Source organism: Lytechinus pictus, chromosome 13 (assembly GCF_037042905.1).
Source record: "Lytechinus pictus isolate F3 Inbred chromosome 13, Lp3.0, whole genome shotgun sequence".
Lineage (NCBI taxonomy): Eukaryota > Metazoa > Echinodermata > Echinoidea > Temnopleuroida > Toxopneustidae > Lytechinus > Lytechinus pictus.
The window spans coordinates 11,309,403-11,334,643 of NC_087257.1; the positions used below are offsets into that span (position 1 = coordinate 11,309,403).

A 25,241-nucleotide genomic window follows, 5' to 3' on the forward strand; every position below is an offset into this window, starting at 1 on the left:
ATCGAAGAAAACTCTTAATCCTCCTTTTGTCACCTTGCACAAATAAGGCGGTGCTGCACCATCCCGAGTTTGCTCAATCTCGAGATTTTAGCCCGATCAACCCTCTTCGCGATTAATCTCGAGATTCAAGAAACCCCGTCTGCACCATCCCACGAAGAGCGATTCCTGCTGGAGCGAGGCAACAAGCCCGATATTACGAGCATGCGCACTTTCGGATCTTGGAGTTTCAACGGCCCGCGCTTTTGAATAACTTCCCGCGATATGCAAGCAATGTACTCCTTTCACTAGCACTTCCGCCGAATTCAACCGGTGTTATGCAACAATCCTCTCAGCTCAGCGAGTGAAGAAGTGATGTATTCTTCGTTAAATATGATGGCGGAGTAGGAGGCAACGACAGAGAGAGAGAGAGAGGGAGAGAAGGAGGAAAGAAATGCTATTTGCTCACATTTTTCGAAGGAATAAGACAACACTGCTGTCAGTGTTGTTATTGAATATGACCATCGTCGATGAGCGCCTCCCCCTACGGTCTGGTCTCTCCCAAAATCCATTCACTGGTGGGACACCATCGTTGCTTATGAACGCTATTCGCATGTATAAAGTTGACTTTCGCACGTGTTTATGTTTTGACCAAGGCGGAAGTGGAACGCGAATTGCATTATGGACTGACGTCATGAATAAATTACCCCGAGTCCAATCTCGAGTGCGTCTGCACCGACGAATTAGCGGGATAATTCGTAAAATAGCGCGCTATTTTGCAAATAAACCCGAGTTGACTTGGGATTGCAATCTCGAGATTAATCCTACGAACTAGCGCGATAATTGCGTCTGCACCGCCAACTATCTCGAGATTTTTCAGATCGGGATAATTTGCCGGATCAGAAATAGCGCGCTAATTTGAAAACTCGGGATGGTGCAGACGGCCCTATAGAGTGCATTGATACCTTATCTCACCATGTACAGTAGTTTGGCTGCCTTTGCAAAAGCTGTCAGTTGACAAGAAAAACCTTTTATACATGAACGTATGTAATACCCTTTTCATACTGCCCTCTTCATTTTTCACCAACGAACTTCGCCGGCGAACTTCTCTGCCTCGCATTCCTCACTTCCCCGGCGAAGAAAAAAAATGTACCTTTCGCACTGACATTTCTTCTCCGGCGAAAGTCAACGGCCGATTGGCCTCATTCGGCATTTCCGCGGCACCACGATTATTTATTTCCTTTAATTGTGGAGATCTACATGTAACTTGTTAGTAAAGTTGTCAAGATGACGGCTAGATCTAGTAAACAGTGTCAGTATTCCCTTGATTTAGTCAGTGCTCGGCACGTGCAGAACAAACGAAAGAAAATTGTTATCATTATTCCTTACCTATTACAAAAAGGTATAAAAAAATAATTACAACATATTTTGGAAGTATTACGAGAAAAACAAACAATATAACTTTGTTTTTATATTTTAGCGCATTTTATACATGTAAAAAGTGCTTTTTCATAAATATTGTTAGTAAAAAAAAAATTATGTTCGAGGGTATCTACTTGGCCATAGCATTCAGCTGAGCTTGCAACTATCGCGCGCGAAATCTCGGTACAGGGGACTTCGGGAGAGAAAAAAATTGACCTCTGACGTCATTAAAGAGCAGAAGTTCTCCGGTCTGCTTTCATACTGGCCTTTTCACCGGCGAACTTCGCCGGTGAAGTTCTCCACCTCTAGAGGTGGAGAAGTTCTCCGGCGAACTTCACCGATGAAGTTCTCCTGTGTACCTTTCATACTGGACACTTTCCCCTTCGCTGTGAAGTTCGCCAGTGAAAAGCGCAATATGAAAGGGGTATAAAAGGAGAAGTTCACTCTGACAAGTTGGTTTTGATAAATTCAGAGCAAAAAATTGAAAAAATATTGGTGAAAGTTTGATGAAAATCCATCACAGAATATTAGTTATGAATTTTTAAAGATTTGAATTTGTGATGTCATATCTAGTGACGGATATAGCCAGATTGAACACAATACGATTTTGGGGGCTATCCTGTTTTGGCAAAAATTCGGCCTGGTCCCACTGGCCAATGGACACAAAACGTATTTATAACAGATACAACAGACAAGCAAAATTTCGGGGTGGCTCCATCTGTTTTTATCCGCTCCAGACAATGGACAAAATGGGCGAACAATGAAATCATAGTGGACGGATGCTCGATGGATATAAAGCGTATGAAACATGTATGCAAAGAGTGCACAACGGATACATAACGTTTTCCAACGGAAGGCAAGATTCTTTTCCGTTTTACATCCTCTCTGCATCTCCGTAAAAGTGCAGTGGGACCGGGCCTTTATTCTAATCTAGCTGGTATAAATAAATTTTCTTCAATATCATATGCGTAGAAGGGTGCATGAAACGATGTATCTGATGATATACCCCCCTGCATATTAAAATAAAATCACTTTCATTTTTTTTTCTTTTTAGAAAGTGATCTTTTCAGGAATTCATGTATCCAAGAGAGTATGGAGGTCTCCAGAGCTGCTTGTCTGTGACATCACAAAATATATCTTTAATCCCCCTTCTTTTCTCTTGAGTGGCCTATGATTTGAATATATACCATATATATTTTTATATGCAGACACATGCTACAGAGTTCTCTTTTCTCAAAAGGCCTTAAAATTTTTTCTCACTATTTCCTGTTTGTGAAAAACCTATAGTGCATAGGAATCCAAGGAACAACAGAAAATACCTACAGGTACTCAATTTTTTTGTTATCAAATTTGATGTCAAGTTTGTAATAAATTTTGTTTAATATCAAGTTTGTTGGATCAAGTTTGTTATAAAATTTGTTACTACGGTTGTAGTCAAGTTTGTTCCAAATATCAAGTTTGATGTCAAAGTTTGTTATCATGTTTGCTTACGGTAAGTTTGTTGTCAAAGTTTGTTAGCACGTTTGTTTAAGTTTGTTGTCAAGTTTGTTATCAACTTTTTGAACAACTTTGTTATACCAAATTTTGTATCAAGTTTGCTGTCAAGGTTGGTATCAAATATCTTGTGAAGTTTGTTGTCAAGTTTGTTTCCACATTTGTTATCAAGTATGTAAATCCAAGTTTAATGTGCCCAAAGGTGGTCACAAGATTGCACACTCACCTTTATAGAATTCTACACTCATTTCTTTTTTTATTTACATGTAAGTCATTGTTGCCAGGATTTTAATCTGATTTTCAGAAAAGTCAAATAAAATAGAAATTTTATAGTGAGTAATAAAATAGTGAGTACTCTAAAATAGTTCAGTTTGTTTACAGTGTTAATTGCAATAGATACAAACTTGAACATGTGTGCCTGTGTACCATCAACATGTGTCCTCAATCCTCATCTCATACAAGTTCAAGCTCTACAATGCCTCAGAGTATAAAACAAATGCATGTTATGTATAAAGCAGTCAATGCTACATTGTATTTTATGTAGGTTTACAAAAAATTGGTGTACTACATGTACATTTATACACCGATCCTCTATCTCTCCTTCTTTTTGTAGCCAAAGTTTGATAGTGCTGATGTTTATTTTAAGATCCAAGCTCAAGATCAACAGTAACATGGAATTGGTGGAAGGAGCTTATGCCCATTACCATGCACAGGTCTATGATGATATTGGAAACACAAAAATGATGCAAGTCATATACTGCATACAGAAATGTAGGTATGAGATTACATAATGTATATTATACAAATATCTATCTCTTTTTTCTTAGATTTTAAATGTTTCAGGATCTGAAGAACAATCCTCTGGAGTGGACTTTTAATAGATTCCCCTTTTATGTAAACACAAGTTGGTGTAATGATCTGAAAATGAGTTCAAACAGGATCCAATGAAATGGTTTACCGGTATTTTCAATTGGTCTAATGCCAATTTGTCCAATTACCAACTCGTCTCCTATCATTTGGTCTGCCATCAGTTCGTCCACTATCCAGATGGTCTAAATAACTGGTTGGTCCAATAGCCATTGTGTTATAATTGGGTGAAATGAATGAAAATAAAATGGATAATAGACCAACTGTTTATTGGACCAAATGGTTAAAGATGAAATGTTGATGGATGGAATGGCATTAGAAAATGAAGGTAGACCATGTGGTGAGTGGATGAGTTGGCAGCAGACAAATTGGCAATTCACCAATGAAATGTCCACAAAGCGTGTACTATGAATAAAAAATATGTGCAAGCAAATGATTCTGGTATAAAATGTGCAATTGCTGAGAAATTGGAAAAAAAAACAATCCTGGCATTCCAGCCAGAAGTGTGTTCTTTTCGACGCAATAGTAATACTGTCCCATGTGTGCCTATCTGCGTTGGTGATTTTGATTTTTTTCAGCTTAGTAACGATTTCCTGATTTCATGTTGTAAATATACATGTAAACCAGATACATGTAGATAAAATTTACCATGATATGGTGTCAATTATCCTTCTTTTTTTTTTTTTTTTTTTGGGGGGGTAATGAAGTCATTGTTGCTGCAAACTTGCAACTAATTTCTTTTTAATAACTTCAACAAATTGAGATACTTACCAGAGGGCTACTTGGCTCTGAAAAAGGACTTGGCAATCCATCTCTCAGCGGTGCCGGAATGATTACATCAAGCTCAGTCGGTCTCTTTTGTCTCTCTTTACCACTGCTCTCTTCATAGTTCGTGTTTGGAGGCTTCGTAAACCTCTTAGTCTTAGTTATTTCCTGCATCATGATATTGTGGTTTCCATGACGACCGCCCGAATCCCGACCTCCCGAGTCTCTCCTCTCCCCGTTACCAGAAGGCACGGAGGTCGGAGTCGTCGCCGGTGCCGCTGACGGCTTGTCCTTCTCTTGGAGGTACGAAGCGGGAAGGTACACGGGTTTCTCACCCATCTTGCGGACGTACCACCAGTCTTTGTTGGATTTCTTGATGAGCTGGAAGACATCGCCAGGCTTCATCTGGAGGCTGTCCCCGTTCCCGTTCTTGTAACTGTACGGGTATTTTGCCGTCACAACTTCCATTTTGAATGGTCTCTTTTACAGTTTTCCTCACACACACAAACTAGCAATAAAGAAATCCACTGGAATGGGTGATGATACCCCTACATGGGGCTATATTTGTACTGATACAGGAAAGAGGTAATTAACTGGATATCAATGTTTTAGTCGGGATGGGTTTCAATTTTCATGTAGCCACCAGGTCAAACCATGATCTTCTGTCATTTAATATGTAATCCACTGGTCTCAGTTTAGCTGCACTGCGAGTATTCCGACTACCAAAATCCCATGCCGTACACCGTGCATAGTTCCTTTGTGCTTTATATACATACAGTACACAACCCCAATAACAACCCAACTGCATGGGTTTGAAACACAGGATGGTGATTAGTCTAATCCAATATTACCGCTGCTTACATGGTATTCCAACCTAATTCACAAGTATTATGTTCCCGAGCTCCGTCCAGGAAGGGGGCTTTCCTTGCTCAAGCCGATCCAACATTCACGCCAATGCGACCGAAGGGGGGCTATTAATAAAACACCGTCTAGCTCGATGGGAAACTCTCTATTACATCTCATTAAAAGATGGGTTAGGGAAACAATATCACACACACACGCTTGTTGTTGAGAATGTACATGTATTGTCCTACTTCCTTCCCACTGATGACGACTCGTGTCGGACACAGGACATTTCTCCGAGATGAGTAATATAACACTGACGACAACAATCCAATGCTTTATTGAACGGCACTAATAATCAACAGTCCATCCAACACAGGGCTGGAATAGAGATCCAGTTCTCTCTTTCACAGCAGCTGAGCCGGGAAGTCTCTAATAAAAAGAATATTCTTGGTCTCCTTTACAGGTGGGCGCCCCTCAATAAAACGTACATGAACTCCAGGTATTGATATTATTTCATGCCTTATTTGTATACAGAAATCACACAACAGCCTTGTGTTTGGAATGCGACGGATGGGCCGATACTGAACAGTTTTCATGGGCGGAGGTGGTGGTGTGTTCTATTCTTGTCACCTGCCTGTGTGATGGTTAGAGATTCTGAAGTTGAGGGTAGAGATTCTCAAGTCGCTCTAGGGAAGTCCTCCTGTTGCTACATGATCCTCCATGCCTTCCTCCGCACGGCCTGCATCTTTTCCTGCAAGCAAAAATAGAAAATTGATAAGAAGGATGTTTTACTTTGACTGTTAACAGTAGGAAGGGATAGCTTGTGTACATGTACATGTACATGCATACCTGCATGAGTACTAGATCATCACATTGAACAGTTAAATTTCTGTTTGACTATTTAAAGTGTAATCATTAAAAAAGAAAAAATCAGCAGGAGATGGGGGTCTTAAGGGGATATCAATAAAGTGGAACATGCCGAACATCCATGTACAAGTGTTCAGTCAAAGTTGCTGATTTCTTTGATCATGATTCCATAAAAAATTGCAACTTTCTTTGAATATTCTTACCAGAATATGCTCGAACTGCATTATTCACTCAAAATATCCATCCTGCTTCTAAAGATAAAATCTTACTATTGGAATAAACCATAATGCTTGTGAATTAAAAATCTTTTGAACGGCATTGAGTTGATGATGGATGGAAGTAAATTATCAGATTTACAAACTTCCAAAACTTCCAAAACCAAAGAGAATACCTCATATATTAAATTTTAGTATTATTTGATTTTAATACCAACACCATACAGCATGTCAATATCGCTATTAAAAGACATTAACATGTGCCAAAAAATGCAATTCAAACCAGTTCTGAATTCAACAATCTGACTCTCCATGATCAAATACAAAGCATGCAAAGCTTCACTGCATTTTATGGCAAGAATTTATTAAGTCAACATGACGAACAAGCCAAACCAAACATAGTCATCCTTACAAGCACTATAACTTTCATATGCTTTTCACACTGCACTTTTTTTCCTTAACCCCGGGAAATTGGTGGGGCTAAGGGGGGGGTCTTAGCCCCACCAATTTCCTGGGGTTAAGCTTAGCCCATTTCATTTTCACACTACGTTTTAGCAAAGTGGGCTAGCACGGTAAATAGTACGGTACTATCTGGCCCTGCAAAAAAGCAGGGTTAGCCGGCTAATTGCGGTGCTAAGAGATGCAGTGTGAAAACGAAACAGGGCTAAAGAAAGTGGGGCTAGGCATAAGCCAATCACAGAAGTCGAATTGCACGTTAATCGGGCTCTGTATGGTAAAATCATCAATATTCATGAGCTGAGGGATAGTCCTGGGTTTTTTTTTAAGGCATTAACCCCGGCTGAGCAGATAGTATGGGGTTAAGAAAGACAGTGTGAATAAAAAAAAAGATAGTATGGGGTTAAGGAAATGCAGTGTGAAAAGCACATGTAAGTCAGCATTAGTATCTGCTTTGTTCCGTGAACAATACATGTAGATCCTTGTTTCCTCTAAATAATTATCATAAATACCACTTAAACCATTTAAAGTCAGGGCAATGATTTATCACAACTTCAATCAGTTTAAACAGAATATGATAATGAGCATATGAAACCACTTCACTGTCACATTACAAATGAAAAAAAATAACAAAAACAAAAGTGAAAAACAGATAACTGAAGGGTGTTTTTATATACATGTATGTCAGGGCATACAGTATAATATTTCAAGATCCTTAATTAGCCTCTTGAAACTTGTTTTATAAGGAACTTTGCTACACTCTGCATAAAATACATACTGTAAGTTCAGGGGCGGATCCAGGATTTCGCAAAAGGCGGGGGGTGGCACATTTTCCCCGAGGAAAAAGTTGACCAGCCAAAAGAAAAAATTTTAAAGGGGGGAGTAACACTTCTGTTTTAACAGCATTTTTACATTACAAATTTTAATTGTGCCTCTCAAAAGGGGGGGGGGGCACAGGCCGGCTGTGTAGGGACACTGAGAATAGTGTGAACATCATGGGAAGTCTATCCTGGGACAATGGGAATAGTATGCAGTACAAAAACTGAGAACAGTGTGAAAGTCGGAAGTCTACACTATGCCACTGGGAATAGTGTGACCATAGGGAGCCTAGACTGGACCACTGGGAATAGAGTGAACATAGAGATTAGGAAGCCTACACTGGGCCACTGGAAATAGTGTGAAAGTAGGAAGTCTACACTGGGCCACTGAGAATAGTGTGAAAGTAGGAAGTCTACACTGGGCCACTGAGAATAGTGTGAAAGTAGGAAGTCTACATGGGGACACTATAAATAGTGTGAAAGTAGGAAGCCTACACGGGGACACTAGGAATAGTGTGAATGTAGCAAGTCTACACAGGGACAGTGGGAATAGTGTGAATGTAGCATTGGGAATGGTGTGAACGTAGGAAGCCTACTCTATGACATTGGAAATAGTGTGAACGTAGGAAGTCTAATCTACAACATTGGGAATGGTGTGAACGTAGAAAGTCTAATCTACAACATTGGGAATGGTGTGAACGTAGAAAGTCTAATCTACAACATTGGGAATGGTGTGAACGTAGGAAGCCTATACTTGAACACTGGGAATATAGTGATTTCAAGAAGGAAATCTATTCTGGAAATTGAGAATAGTGTGAATGTGGGAAGCCTACACTGGGACACTCAGAGGCCGTTCTCATTACGCTTTCTAAAACTAGTTTACTGGAAACCGATTCAGGAAACCACTTTGGAAGATCGCTTTGCTAGCGTTCCCACTTGATCGCACGAAAGTGGTTTTCAAAATCACTTCACGTAAAGCGCTCTTGTTGCTATGGAAACGCTCTCAGTGGGGTGACACGTTTCGCGCGAAATCCGAAACCGCAGCATAGGCATTCTACACCTTTCGTGTGGAGTAGCGCGCTCAAAATGTGCGAAGATCGCTTCCCGAAGAACGGTTGTGTCCTCACTTACGCTAAAACCAGTTTAACGAGGCAAAGCGATCTTGAAAACTACATCGCGAGGTGGTTTTCCAAACTGGTTTGGAAGATCGCTTCCAAGACCGCTTTGACCGTTCTCACTACGCGTTAAACTAGTTTCCACTGAACTAGTTTCCAGTAAACTAGTTTTAGGAACGTAGTGAGAACAGCCTCTATGAATAGTGTCAATGTTAAGAAGTCTACTCTGAAACACTGGAAATAGTGCGTAAACCCATAGATAAAAAGGTGTCTCCCCAAATTTCAGTTGCAAAGAGTAGTTCAAAGTTCATTCTTTATTGTTCAATTTATACCCCCATATGATAATGTATCATTTGTCTTTTCATCATGACAAGCTATAAAAAACCTGTGTACTTCAGCTTTATACGATCTTCGAACACTAGAGTCTGACGAGACGGCTATACATGTACATGTATTTTTAATCACAATGATCCTCTGAGCTGTAGGCCTAAAGCAGAAAATCTGTAGTCAAAACTAATAACACTTCATGAAAGCTTCTATTTCAAACACTTAAAAATATTTTTCCAGGCTCCTAGGCCTACATGTATTACAGTCATTTTGCAAGATGGATTTCCTTGAAATGTAGATGTCGACATACAAGCTGGCCATCATGTGTGTAAAATGTGCAATTGTGTATTAAAAATTCCATATCATTCCCTAACATCCATCCCATTCAAAAAAGGGGAAAATTAAAAATTTCTTTTATAATAATGTAATTAATCACAAATTTGTAATTACAGGGGAATCCAACCCAAATAAAAACTTGTTTTTATAAGGAAAAGAAAAATCAGACAAGTTGACAGGTGAAAGTTTGAACAATAAAGGACAAACAACAAGAAAGAAATGAATTTTTAAAAGTTGTAAATATTGGTAATCACTATACCCATGGAGACTTCAAATTGGCCGCATATGGGATGTCATAGAGGCTGTTCTCACTCAGTTCCTTAAACTAGTTTAGTGGAAACTAGTTTAGTGGAAACTAGTTTAACGCTAAGTGAGAACGGTCGAAGCGCTCTTGGAAGCGCTCTTCCAAACCAGTTTGGAAGACCACCTCGCGATGTAGTTTTCAAGATCGCTTCGCATCGGAAAAGTGGTTTTAGCGTAAGTGAGGACACAACCGTTCTTCGGGAAGCGATCTTCGCACATTTTGAGCGCGCTACTCCACACGACAGGTGTAGAATGCCTATGCTGCGGTTTCGAATTTCGCGCGAAACGTGTCACCCCACTGAGAGCGTTTCCATAGCAACAAGAGCGCTTTACGTGAAGTGATTTTGAAAACCACTTTCGTGTTATCAAGTGAGAACGCTAGCAAAGCGATCTTCCAAACTGGCTTTCTGATCCGGTTCCCAGTAAACTAGTTTTAGGAACGTAGTGAGAACAGCCTCTTTGTGATGTAAGGCAAGGACTACTCTTCCATGTACTCCAATACATATTATGGCTAAAATGTCATTTTTCCAAAAAGTTTTATTTCAAATTTTATTTATTTTTCTTTCATGAGGACATAAAACAATATACTACCTGGGTTATATTTATATTACTACCCAAAGGGAATGGGTACTTAGGAGAAAACCACAAATGGCTGATAATAAAGTACATGGCCTATGGGAAAGTTATCCTTGCCCCTGGTCATAATTTAATTACCCAGTTGCCAATTTGAAATCTACATAGTATTAGTGATCTCAATTTTAAAGCAGCTATAACTTTCTTATTGCTTGTCCGATTATTATGGCTAAAAATGTCATTTTTCCAAAAAGTTTTATTTCAAATTTTATTTATTTTTCTTTCATGAGGACATAAAACAATATACTACCTGGGTTATATTTATATTACTACCCAAAGGGAATGGGTACTTAGGAGAAAACCACAAATGGCTGATAATAAAGTACATGGCCTATGGGAAAGTTATCCTTGCCCCTGGTCATAATTTAATTACCCAGTTGCCAATTTGAAATCTACATAGTATTAGTGATCTCAATTTTAAAGCAGCTATAACTTTCTTATTGCTTGTCCGATTATTATGGCTAAAAATGTCATTTTTCCAAAAAGTTTTATTTCAAATTTTATTTATTTTTCTTTCATGAGGACATAAAACAATATACTACCTGGGTTATATTTATATTACTACCCAAAGGGAATGGGTACTTAGGAGAAAACCACAAATGGCTGATAATAAAGTACATGGCCTATGGGAAAGTTATCCTTGCCCCTGGTCATAATTTAATTACCCAGTTGCCAATTTGAAATCTACATAGTATTAGTGATCTCAATTTTAAAGCAGCTATAACTTTCTTATTGCTTGTCCGATTTCTTTCAAACTTTCACCATTATTTTTCTCCTTCCCAACACAACAATTAATGGCCAAGGCTGGATTCCCCTTTAATACTAGTTTGCTTGTTGCAACGGAAAGTACATGAATAAATTAATTTTCAAATCATGAACTGGCCCACTGATTGCAAATTTCCATGGCAACATCATTGTAAATTGTTTTTTTTTTCTTTTTTGCTATTTACTACCTCCTAAGATTTGAAACTTTACTACAGTAAATGCCTGTATATCATCTTTCACCATTAATGCATGTATTAAAGTAGACAAACAGTACTTTTTTTGCACCAATGAATTTCCATATGAACTCTGAAAATAAAAAGTACATGTATATGGAGGGGGAATTGATGTTTATTCTTGTGACTTCAACAACTGATGATTCAGAAAATGTGCACCACTGAACTCTCATTTTATACATAGGCCTCAGCCAATGCTTTATAGTAGTATAGAGACTAGAGAGTCTTGTCAAACAAACGTTGTTTACTATTAACAAATAATCCTGACACGCCTCTCTCTCCTGTTTTATAGTCACGATGTGCATTGCACAATGCACAAAATGTTGCACATGTACATGTACACTTTGAAATTGAGAAAATGACGAATAAAACACCAGTTGCAGTTAATCACAGCTTTGCCCACAGGTTTTCAGACTATTTTTATGGTCAAATTGGTCAGAATTCAAAGTTGCAACACTGATTTGTACCCAGTTGATTATCGTACAACATCAGATGACCCCTATCAGTGTTATGTATCACCAAAAAATAATAATTATCCTGGCATTTCAGACATGTACATGTATTTTGGATAAAAAACATATTTCTTTTTCTGTAAGAACCAAGATTACATATTAATTATGTTTATATGCAAATTAAGTATGTAGGCCTATACACTGTACATGTATGTAAAAGCGTACAGGTGTACATGTACATACTGTACCCTCATGTTTTGGTATACATGTACGTAATGTAGACTAATACCCAGCACATATGTATTACATTTAGGTCTACATGGGGAAAGTTTCCATAAAACAATCCTTACTTATTCTATTTTGAACAATGAGGGCAGTATTCTATTTAGTTGTCTGTATGACATGAGCAAACACTAAACCATGGCATGATTTTCAAAAAAAAAGATTACTTTGCCTACACATGTAAAGAGCCAACAAGAAAGAGATTCTCATTTTTATTCAGTTCCAAATGTATAGTGATCTCTCGATCTCTCCCAAACTCTCTTTCTCTCTTTCCCTTCTACATGTACATTCCTCCTGTATTATTAAACAACATTCTTTTATCAACTCACTCATTCATATATTCTTTCCTCATCTTTCTTCATCAACCCCTAGCATGGCATACACATGCTCACTTTAAAGGGATGGTCCAGGCTGGATACATGTACATGTACATAAAACTCAGAGCAAAATGCTGAAAATTTGATCAAAATTGAATAACAAATAACAAAGTTATTGAATTTTAAAGATTTGCATTATTCTGATGAAACAGTTCTAGGCATGTCTTCTTGAATATTCATTAGGTGGGCTGATGTCATATCCCCACTTGTTCTCTTGTATTTCATTATTTTATTATTACATAAAATCAGGTTTATTCAAAAATTTTCTACCAAGAACTAAAACAATCGGATTGGCAACTGATTATAAAGTGCATAAGTTATTTATTGCCGCAACTTATTTCATAATAATGGAGACACATCATATGAAAAAATGAAACATTTGAATGATTTCATGTAATAAAATAAGAAAAAGGGAAGTGGGCATGTGACATCATCAGCCCATCTAATGAATATTCATGACGATGTGCATATAACTGTTTTCACAAAATATTGATAAACTTTAAAATTCAATAACTTCCTTATTTGTTATCCAATTTTAATGAATTTTTTGCATTTTGCTCTGTGAATTTTATTCTATTTTCTATATAACTATTTCCAGCGCGGACCATCCCTTCTTAATTCATATCCGGTGGTTGACACAACATATGCTTCTGTAGGCGACAAATGTACATGTACGGTTAGCGTTGCAATAGGGATTTATATTAGGTTTAGGAATATGTTTAGAAGGGTATCGTGTTAAATCCAGGGTTGAAGTTGGTCATTCGATTTTGTGAGGAATTTAATATAGCAGATCAATTGTCGCTCCAGGGAGTAAACGTCCTGGAACCGTCCTGTGTACCAGATTTCTTTTAACACTAATTTTTTTCAAGTATTAAAGCTGCCCACTTCTTCAAAAGGTGACTACACAGGCTATAAAAGGATAACCAAACAAAAATTGTTTAGAATGTTCATACAACACTGTCTACTACATGTACATATGTACTGTATAAGAACCTCACACTACTTTGTTTAACAGTTTAAACAAGAGTTAAAATTTTTTTAAAATTGAAGTTAAATTTTTAATATTAATTCTCAATAAATTAAGCTTGGTTGTTTTGAACTGTTTAACAACTACTGTAAGGTTCATATAGTAAGTACAGCGTTGTACAAAGTTTTTAAAGGAGAATGAAACCCTTGAAACCAGCTGAATCCATATCAAAGAGAAAAATCAAAGAAATATATTGTTGAAAGTTTGAGGAAGATTGAATGAATAATAAGAAAGTTATGAGCATTTGAATATTAAGATCACTAATGCCATGTAGTTCCTCCAATTGGCAATGCAACCAAGATCTGTGACGTCACACACGGACAACTCCCTCATTACTTCAGTACTTATTTCACTCATATTCTCACTTTTATAGTCTATATCACAAGGTGAGGTGTTCTCTTTATGAGAGGACAAGTACAGAGGTTTCACAACATTATATCATTGATGAATCGTTTGTCATATGATTAGAATGAGCAAAAAGAGATGTTTTGGGGTATATTTTCAGTGTCCAAAAGGGGGGAGTTGTTCATCTGTGACATCATAGATCTTGGTCGCATTGCCAATGGGAGGATCTCTATAGCATTAGTGATCTCGACATTCAAATGCTCATAAATCTTCTATTGCTAGTCCTATTTTACTCAAACTTTTGTTGATCTTATTCTTTGATTTTTCTGCTTTCACAAAGGCTAACTTGCTCCAAGAGTTTCATTCTCCTTTAAACAATGCTTCTACTCAATCTACTGTGTATTGCTTTTGTTTGAATATTTAATAATCAAGCAAAATCTTACTGTAAAAAATACCTCTAGTAAAGAATATACATGTAGGAGTACCGGTATACAAAACGCAAATGGCATGTCCATATTTTCTCCATCACACAACAGAGAATTATGGAATAATTTTTTTGTATTCACAATGTCCTTCTCACCCACACAATCCTAGCTTTCTCCAAAAAAAACCAAAGAAATAAAGTTGATTCCATCATAATAGCTGAACCATGATGGGCCATCACTGCCAAATATGTGACCCTTGTTGTGCAAATAGTGGAATTCATTGTATTGCAATGACGGCTACACCAAATGGATAACACTACATAATCTCAATTCAACTGATTTTTATAACCATATGGTACACTCCAGTGTCTGTACATCTTGAAAAATGCATTCCAATCTATTCATGAGTAATCCTTAGCACACACACAGCATAACAATATTGGGTAATACAGTATACACATAGGGTAACTTGAAAAAAAATGCACAGTATTAAAGTGCAGTAAGTGTCAAACTACATGATAAAAAAGCTCATGACTATGATACTAAAAAGGTTCTATGAAACATAATACAATTTCGCCTCTAGTCACATACATGTACACTGCACACACAAATGAATTGGAATACTGGGACACTGTATTGTCAGACAAATAGTTTGGGGTATCATTATTTATAAAATCACAAGTACTTGAAAAGTGATATTGCAGTGGACTTTAATATATTCTCCTGACCCTAGTATCATAAAGAGACTATGAATGCTCACAAATTAATTTTTCCCCACAATCGGGTTCTCAATGTACACAAGTGATAATCATAAACACACCATTTGATTACCCGAGCCCACAAAAGGGCCGTCTGCACCAGCCCGAGTTTTCAAATTAGCGCGCTATTTCCGATCCGGCAAATTATCCCGATCTTAACAATCTCAAGATTATTTGAAATGGAGACGCAGTCATCGCGCTAGTTCTCTGGATTAATCTCGAGATTGCAATCCCAAGTCAACTTGTGATTATTTGCAAAATAGCGCGCTATTTTACTAATTATCCCGCTAATTTGCAGGTGAAGACGCACTCTGGATTATTTATTCATAGCATCACACCATAATGTACCGATGTCTCGCTCGAGCATGAATCGCTCTTCTCGCGATGGTGGAGACAAGGATTTCTTGAATCTCGAGATTAATCGCGAAGAGGGCTGATTGGGCTAATATCTCGAGATTGAGCAAACTCAGGCTGGTGCAGCACCGCCAAAAGAGAGGGACCTTCACTAAAGAGAACTTTTTAATAGGTAAAACATACGAAATATAAGTTTGTCAGTATACATGTATTGCAACACTCAATGCGTTATATTCATTAGGGATCCTAACCCACTATAAATTTAACCATAGACAGTACTACTTTCAAGATAAGCTTGTAAACAAAGCATCAAGAGAAAATATTACACAGGGGGTGGGGGCCTTTTCACCCCCTCAATGCTCAAAAGAACGTTACAGGTACAAACTCCAAAAAAGAGCCCTTGGAAAATCTCCATTCATTGCGATGTTTAAGCTTTATAAAATCCCATTTTTCTGGCAGTCTGAATTTACACCTGTACCTGAAAAAACGTGCCATTTTCCCCCTGAAATCAGCCTGTTTTATGCTTTTATTATAGCTTCACACACTCTAATGTCCGATAAAGAATAACCTTAAATGCTTTTAGCGATTTCAGAAAATTAGGCCTGTCTAGGATACCTATAAATATGTTGTCACTTGTGATCGTATCCATATAAATAGCTATTATGTGAATATTAAAGATTCCTGCACCACAAAACTGCACTTTAGTATAACTTAAAGAAAGGACTCTATGTGTAGGGTGGCAGGGTCTGATGTCAGACACTTTATGTAAAAGTCATCATTTTTTGTCTGGGTATTTCTAAACATACATGCATCAAATTGTAGAAACAATTATTTATGGAATATAGTCTCACATCACTTTCAGTTTCTGAAACATTGATCACAAAAACAAGGTTCCTGGAATGGTTTATTTCCAATTGGTCTAATGCTAATTTGTCCAATTACCAACTTTTCTGCTATCGTTCGGTCTGATATCAGTTCGTCCACTATCCCCATGGTCTAATTGTCATTTCGTCCACTCACCATTTCGTCTTAAAACCAGTTGTCCAAAAGCCATTTACTCCATATACCATTTGGTCTACTTGGACTGTTACTTGGACGAAATGAATGAAAAGGAAATTGGTATTAGGGATTAGACCAACTGGTTACGGGACAAAATGGTCATAGACAAACTGGTGATTAGACGAAGTGATTATTGGACCAAATGGCTGTTAGACGAATTGTGTATGGACAGAAAGGCATTAGACTATTAAAGTGAAGATGATTGGACAAGTTGACAATAGACAAATCGGCAATATATGCAACAAAATATGAAATTACAGTACATGTGTATGTTCAAGAAGAAAAATATATGCAACAAAATATGAAATTGTATGTTCAAGAAGAAAAATATATGCAACAAAATATGAAATTGTATGTTCAATAAGAAAAATATATGCAACAAATATGATGTATTTAATCTATATCTATACATAAAAATAAAGGCATGAAGATGCACCATATGCTCAGCACAGAATATGTGTGCAAAATATATGCAAGACACAAAAATATATGCAAGGCAGAAAATATTTGCAAGGCTCAATGTATATGCCAGGCATAAAATATGCAAGACTCCAGGGGCCCAATTCATTAGGAATTAAAGTTGCTATGATAGCAAGTCTGGTGGAATAGCGACTTTTACTTGTGTAGCGTAAATGATGTTGCAAGTGAAAATTTGACACTGTTTTGGGACTTGACGCTGATGCTAAACCTTAATGAAATGGGCCCCAGATATATACATTGTAGCCTACATGTATGTATGAACAAAATTAGATGCAAATCACAAATATATGTAATAGCCGGAAAATATATGCAAGAAACAAAATATTTGCAAGAGCCCTTTGAAGATGACAGCAGATGATGATGATGAAGCTTGCCATAATATGCAACCCAATTTTGTTCAAGCCTGACAAAATGTTTAAGCTCGACGAACCGCCCTTTCAAAAGGTAAAAAGTCGTAATTCGAATGATTCCAGTGAAAACTAAACTAGAATCACAAATTCAAATTCTACTCCAGAGGTGAATTCCATTTAAGTTTCACTCAAATTACGGTACGAATGAAAGGCTTGACCTCCAAAACATCTTTTTGGGGGCGGAGCTTACGTGTCCTTTCAAGCACTTTCATAGTTAATACAATTGTCTACACTCATCGTATCGATGCAGTGCTTTGATTGACAAGTCACAAAGGACACACACCGCCTTCGCTCAGGAATTCGAATTACAGTCACAGTTATCGAGTGAGCATGTGAAAGGTCCAATGATTCTAAAGACAAATTGCAATCAAAACAATGATGATTCAAGATTCAAGTGTTACAAGGCCCAAAATGTTAAAGGATGTTTGTCTCTTCCCAAGGCTTGGGCCGTTTGGGTGGGTGCTGGTGTTAAGGTAAACACACTCTTCCGTCCAAAGCCCCCCCCCCCCCCCGTTTTGTCGAAAGGGTGCACGGTTCTCTTAATATCCCTACATATATATAGTAAACTACAGTCAATTATAGTTAATTCATCTAATAGCCAATTTAGTCTAATACCAACTCGGTTTATTATCATTTGGTCTAATCATCAAATGGTCAGTCTAAAATAAAATCAAATTAGGATAAATTTGTCCATTGTCCAGTTTGTTTAACCTGGCGCGGATCAAAATGGATATTAGACAAATTGACTATAGTTCTCAGCCTTGAGAAGAGACTAAAATCATTGAACACATTTTGTCAAGCTTGAAAATGTTTTGTCACACTTGAACAAAATTGGGTTGGATAATATGGCAAGCCTTTTATTTTGTGTCTTGCAAACAGTTTGTTTCTCGTGACTTCGTGTATATTTTTTTGTCTTTAATACACATATATTCTGTGGTTTGCATATTTTGTTTCCTACATGTATATCTGGGGGGCGTTTCATGAAAGGACTTGTCGGACGTTTTATCCGACAATTCCCATTTTATCCGACAGTTACCATATGGGAGTGTTTCATCAACATTTTCATCCGACAAGTTGTCAGATCTGACATCTTTCTCTGATGTTGATTGGCTGAGAGGTACTGTTACTATGGTTACTGTCGGATAAAATGGGACATGTCGGATAAAACGTCCGACAAGTCCTTTCATGAAATACTTTTATCATTTCGTCTTGCATAGCATGTTGTGCCTTGCCAATTTTTTGTACCTTGCACATATTTTAATGTATTGCATAGATTTTCCATTTTGCACATGTGCCGAGCATATATTTCTTGTCCAAGTGCACATAATGCCTTTATATTTTATGTATATAGATATTTCTAATATTTTTGGTGTTGAATACATGTTACATATATTTTTCTTCTTGAACATATAATTTCATATTATACATATCTGTATATTTTTCTTCTTAAACATAGATCTTCTAAATAATAACTTCTGCAATAGCATGCCATACAAGGCATGGCATTGAAAAATTTTGGCGTTAACGCAGTCGCACCAGCCAACTTAAAGAAAATTTGCCCACCAGTAATTGTTTGCAAATGTCATATCATACTCATAGCAAGTCTCTCAATCACATTTCAAGGTCAAAATGCCCACCGCTTTTCCAAACATCGTGATAGGGAACAGCTAAAGTCAAGAATCTACATTCTTCTTTTCTTATTGATGTGATGTAACAAATGAAATAAACTATAAGTATAACAAAACATAAAAAAAAAAGACTCTACATGTATTTCAGCTTCGATCTCAACGCAATCATTCAAATTTTCAGCTAGACATCGCTTCCATTGGAATCACCGTAATTTTCATTTGGCCTGAAGTTAGGGACTATACACTCAATACAGCAGTTCATCCTTTGCAGCATGTTTACATGATTTTATTTGCTAACTTTTCAGTCCATATCAAATTATGGCGAATCCACCTCCTCGCATCCTCACAGATAACACAGTCATGACACAATCATTCATAGCCTACACATTAGTCACGTCTCACAAACAGTCATCATGCATCAACTGGCCAGAACTCAGACTCAGAGACGAGTACGAGTCAGAAGGATTTACTGTAGTATAGTGAGTGCTTGTATTACCGACCGGCCTTGCATTACCGAACGCGCGCATCATACGCATCAGAAATAATTTCATACGCTCAAAATTTTGCAGAATCCTTCAAAAGAGAACTTGAATAGAAAGATGAGGAAAAATGGTAAAAAACACATTTTCAAAGTCTTAATATTCTAAAAATAATAAAATATGGTCAAAATAGCTCATCAGTGATTTTGTTGTTTTCTCAACTTTTCCCATAGAAAATACACGTTCGGTAATACGATAACTTTTTCAAGTGACCAAATTATTTCACATGCGAAGAGGGGTCCGATTGGAAGCTAATATCGTAAAAAGGAAATACAATTTCGGCAAAATTTTTACATATTTATATTTTGTAGGTAATTGTGTTTTTATGGTGAAAGTTTGGTGAATTTTATGAGAAAACTGAAAAGTGTGTTGGATATGATTGAATTCATGACATGAAAAGTGTTCGGTAATACGATCCACTACCATACCACAGATGCTGATACCACAGATACCAATATTTTTTGCATAATAAATTAAGAATTTAAGGCACCGGTAACGGTTAGTGCCAGTAACACAGTCACACGGCCTTGGCCCTGCCCTGAAAAGAGCCTGCCGAAGTGCCAGGGGAAGGGCCGAACAGAAAAGGGGGTGGCTTCTTCGAAACGCTCCATCTGCTCAGTCACTGCATTGCACGCTTTGCCCGTTTGCATACCGCGGCGAATCCGGAAGACGATTGCTAACGAAAATCTAACCACAAAACAACATAAATCATGCAGAATAGGGAAGTGAGGGGCAAGAATTTTATCAGTTTATCAATTATTCAATTTATCGCAAACATGTTTAATTAGACACATATTTTGATATCAAAACAAATACAATTACTTACGGCACAGCCACAGGTTACGAAAATTGACCTCTTTCCGATAAAAACATCAAATTTAGACATTATCTCATGATGAGCTGAGATGGCGCTCTTCACTTCAATTGATAACTCTGCTTCAACGCAGAGTGCTTCAACGTTCACAACAACAACAAACATCAAGCTCGCGCTCGGGTGATATAAGTTTGGTATGACCTTTCAAAATAAAGTTATAATAACGATAATAAGGAATTGTACACAAACACAACTCTAACAAAAGTCTCTAGACTCCTTCAAAATAGAAATCACTAACTTTGAACACCACTGTATATTCCATATACCAAACTTCTGGCAAACGTGAAAATTAATGTTTATGAAACGGGATTTCTCAGAAATGTATTCCATGAATGAATAGTAGCATTCATTCTGTATTCGGGTTACATTTTCTAAACGCACGAAAACAAACTTAAGAGGTTTTTCAAAAGCAAAACTTATCCTTTCTCGATACAACTTATTACCGAAAAGAATCCATGAGCTATCCTTTTGAAAGTCACTTCCCTGCCTGCTCCCCTCTCCCAGTCCCCTCTCCGTATTTATTTTCGGTTCCTTCATCCACTCCCCTTCCCTCTCGATCTCCTATTCCCCACTCCACCTCATTCTGTCGTGATAATTAGGGCCTACATCAGGTATTTATTTTTTGGTGTTGTTACAAATAAAGCAAATGTACATACAAATATAATAATAACAATAAAAGGGCTCCTTCATAATAATCAAAAGGTGCCATTTTTGTTCCATCCTTCGAGTCTTTTTTAGTATTTTGAATGGCGATACATTTAAATATCATCCAAAGTTGAATATAATAAATATAGGAAAATACAACAAAAATCATCAAAATCGGATGTAAATTTGATTTGATTTGTTTCACATTTCACAAAAATACATACATCTTAAGCAAATGAGAAAATAATGACAATTACATTCAATTATTTACAAAGTAATAAAGAATCACGTGAAAGAGGAATCTAATAATAAAAAGCATAGCTTGTAAACATAAGTTCCCAAATAAATCAGAAAGATTAGGACATTCAAAATTTTCGTTTATTTTTCGCATATATAATATAATATTTATATTATATGAAAATATTTTATAGTATATGAAGCCAGTTACTGAATATAACACAGCGGCTGCATTCCACTCACTAATTGCGTTTTATTGTTTGAAATGCTGTTGCTCATTGCAGATCAGACAAAAAGGAGACTTTGCATTAACTCAAAATAGGTCATAAATGGCAATTTTACATTTTCGGGCAGAAATCAATCTTTGTTTTATATTATGACGTGGAGAAAATTAAAATATTTCATATTTCAAATACAAAATTGAGTGAGTGGGTGATAAAATCGGTTTCCTCTTCATGCTCATTTGCAGACCGATGTGCTAGCGGTACTTTGAAATAATATTATATTTTCCTATATTACAACCGATTTTCACGTTAACCCCAACAAAAAGTTCATTTAAAGAGAGGAATCTTACATGCAAGCATCGAACATAATATTTCATCGAAATCGGATATGAAATAGATTTAGATTTAGATTTAGATTTTATTTCCGTTCAACAATTTTTTTCAAAATATAATCAAAGTAACAATACATATTCAATATAATCGATAATACAGACAAATCAATGAAATTTCGTAACAAATGTTGAATATAAATTAAACAAATCTACAATTTGTTTCAGTAATATTATCAATGAAAAGAAACAAGAAATGAACGGAGGGACTTGCCAAGAAAAGCAAAAGCTTGTAGAGAAGGCAAGCCCCTAAACTTAGTTTCAATACTAATTATAAACAAACTATATATACAACTCTATACAAAAATCGAGACGGACACAGAAGACAGACTTAAAACAAGTAATCCACAAATATCAAAATAAAACGAATAAGCGACAACAAAAATAAGAGAAAGTAATTCAAATAATAATAATTACAGTGGTAACACACAAAAAAAAAGTACTTACAAAATCATAATAGGGAGGGAAAAGTGGCAAAGGAAAGAAAGAGGGAGATAAGGGAGGTGCAAAATAAATAGGAACGTTACGAAAGTCTCAAATTTCGCTTTTGTAAAAATTAGAGATTCGATGATGTAACTCTTAGTTTATTTGGATGATGTAACTCACAGTTTATTTTTCAACATTGTAGGACTGTTAATTTGACGTTTGGTTTCCTTAAGAATATATGAAGTTTAGTTTAGCTATTTCAGTTCGACCCTTCAATTCTCTTTATTTTGATTGGTTGATTTTATGTAATTTGAATGTATGTTAAGTTTTAATTTGAGCTCTGATGTGGCAAAGTATCCCAGCTATTAAATCAGTGCACGACCTGACTTTGTCGTGTCATGCTCTTTAAAGGAGAATGAAACATTTGGAACAAAATAGCTTGTGTGAAAACAGAAAAATTAAAGAAACAGATCAACGAAAGTTTGAGAAAAATCATCGGACACATAATAAGAAAGTTATGAGCATTTCAATATTGCATTCACTAATTCTATGGAGATCTTCTAATTGGCAATGCGACAAAGATATGTGATGTCACTTGCGAACAACTCCGTCTCCCCATTACTTTAGTATATATTTCACTTAAACTGCCTCTTTTATCACATGCAGTATGTATTCTTTCTAGGATGGTATGTAATACAAATTTTAAAAATACATCATGGATGAAGAATTTGTATCACCATGAGAAAAAAACAAAATGAGACATTTTGGCGGTATTTTATAGGCATGAAGGGAAAGTTGTTTACATGTGACATCACATAATTATCCTTGTCGCATTGCCAATGGGAGGATATCCATAGCATTAGTGATTGCAATATTCAAATGCTCATAACTTTCTCATTATTTGTCTGATTTTTCTAAAAACTTTCTTTCTTTTTATTCCTTGAATTTTTCTGTTTCGACACAAGCCTATTATTTTGTTCCAAAGGTTTCATCCCCCTTTAATGTTGTGTCTCCCTGAGTTAGTTCTTCTCTCCGTTTGCTGTTCCATTTGATGCGTGTTTGAGCTTGTTCTCCATTCTTCAGTTAGATATTATTTCTCATATTGACTAACTTATTCTAAAACCCAACAACATTTTTCCTTTTTTTTCCAAATATGACAACAAGGATATTTCATTCGTCTAATCGCAGTAGTTTACAATGGTCAGGGGCGGATCGAGGATTTTCGAAAGGGGGGCACATTTTCCCGATGAAAATTTGACAAGCTCCCCCCCCCCAAAAAAAAGAGGTTTCAACCAAAAATTAAGGGGATTTCGTCCACGAAAATTTTTGACAAGCAAAAAAACAAGAAGGTCTTCACTTTCAAAGGGAAGGGGGGATGCACTCTTCTATTTTAACGGCATTTATTACATCAAAAAATTTAATTGTGCCTCTCAAATGGGGGGGGGGGGGGGGGGGACGGGCCGGCTGTGCCCCCTGGATCGGCCAGTGACAATAGTATTCCCACAGAAGATTCAAACTTTGTTTCACATTATAATTAGGAGAATTAATGAAAATAAATCATAATAAATTGAATACATGTATATAGAAATTTTGAGTCGGTCACCTTGTTCATTTGCATATTACCGACCATAGCTAGTTTGTGAAATCGAATAAGCGAAACTTTGAAATGTCATAACTTTGACATGTTTCGTGTTCAGCTTGTATACTTTTCATTTTTCTATTCAAATCAACTTTTGTTTAGGCACGACTGTACGAGCGATGAGTGGTACAAGTTGAAATCGAATGTTAGTGGATCAAAATCAAAATCAAAATTCAAATTGTAAAATGCAAGATACATGGGCGGTGCCAGGTACTTTGATAGGGGGGGGGCAATCGTATTTTTCTTCTCAATGAAAGTAGAGGTATTCATTACGGATATCTCTTCAGAGTTCTCTCTTTCCCCTTTGTTCATATTTTATTACCTATCCAAAATACTTAAGAGTCTAACCGATGCACGATTTATTTAATTTTCTTTTCCGTGTATCAATAAAAAGCCCCACCCCAGAAAATATTCTTTACTTTCAAATTTCCGTCGTAATAGAGAGAGAGAGAGTGTGTGTGTGTGTGTGTGAGAGAGGGGAGAGAGAATATATATTGCTACCGATCTGCCGATTGATTTTATTCTTCCAGCACAGAATAGTATATACCGCCATCTACACTTTCTACATTTATTTCATTTTTTTGCAATCAAAATACAATACGGAAAAAAAGTTTTATGGGTGAAATGTAAATGAGCCATTAGATAACGTCATACGCTCTTAAACAATATATTAAATGTGATACATTCAAAATTTCTGTGAATATTTTATAGTAAATATGCTCTCGGACTGAATCATAATTAGTTACAACCACGTCTAAGTGCATGAATTTTCTGGGGAAGTGTAGTGGGGGGGGGGGGGGTTAAAATAAATGAAATGTTAAGGATATACAAGCAATTAAGAGAGTGTAGTCACCGAGCTGATTTCCTTTTTATTTTAACATAAAAATAAAAATATCCGGCTTACACAATGGATGCAATTACGTGAAAAAAAATATATCAGAAAATAACCTGATTTTACCATATCTGAAAAGGGGAGCATATTATTAGTTTGTGAAATCGAATAAGCGAAACTCCACTCGAAGGCCCAATGCAATAAGTTTTTTTTGTTGGTCTTTTCTTTATGCATGGCTGGCCCATCATCCCCGGCTATCGCATCTCCCTGGTCACCATCACCGCTACAACCGCCATCACCATCGCCACCACCAGTACCACCACCTCCACCACCACCCTCCCCCCCGGACTGTACGTACCCCTTTTTATTACCCCTAACCCCATACTTTTGCTCCTTGACGC

At 36.7% G+C, this 25,241-nt stretch overlaps 1 protein-coding gene across 1 annotated transcript; it reads right to left on the bottom strand.

The window, feature by feature from the left end:
• Positions 1-2,750: 2,750 nt before the first annotated feature.
• Positions 2,751-7,081, bottom strand: LOC129273987 (uncharacterized). Its single transcript, XM_064108678.1, has one exon. The coding sequence runs from the start codon at positions 4,990-4,992 to the stop codon at positions 4,510-4,512; it is 483 nt and encodes a 160-aa protein (XP_063964748.1). The 5' UTR covers positions 4,993-7,081; the 3' UTR covers positions 2,751-4,509.
• Positions 7,082-25,241: the final 18,160 nt, after the last annotated feature.

Bases quoted from the DNA above. Each gene is read 5' to 3' on its own strand.
- LOC129273987 (XM_064108678.1), bottom strand. From the start codon at position 4,992: ATGGAAGTTGTGACGGCAAAATACCCGTACAGTTACAAGAACGGGAAC.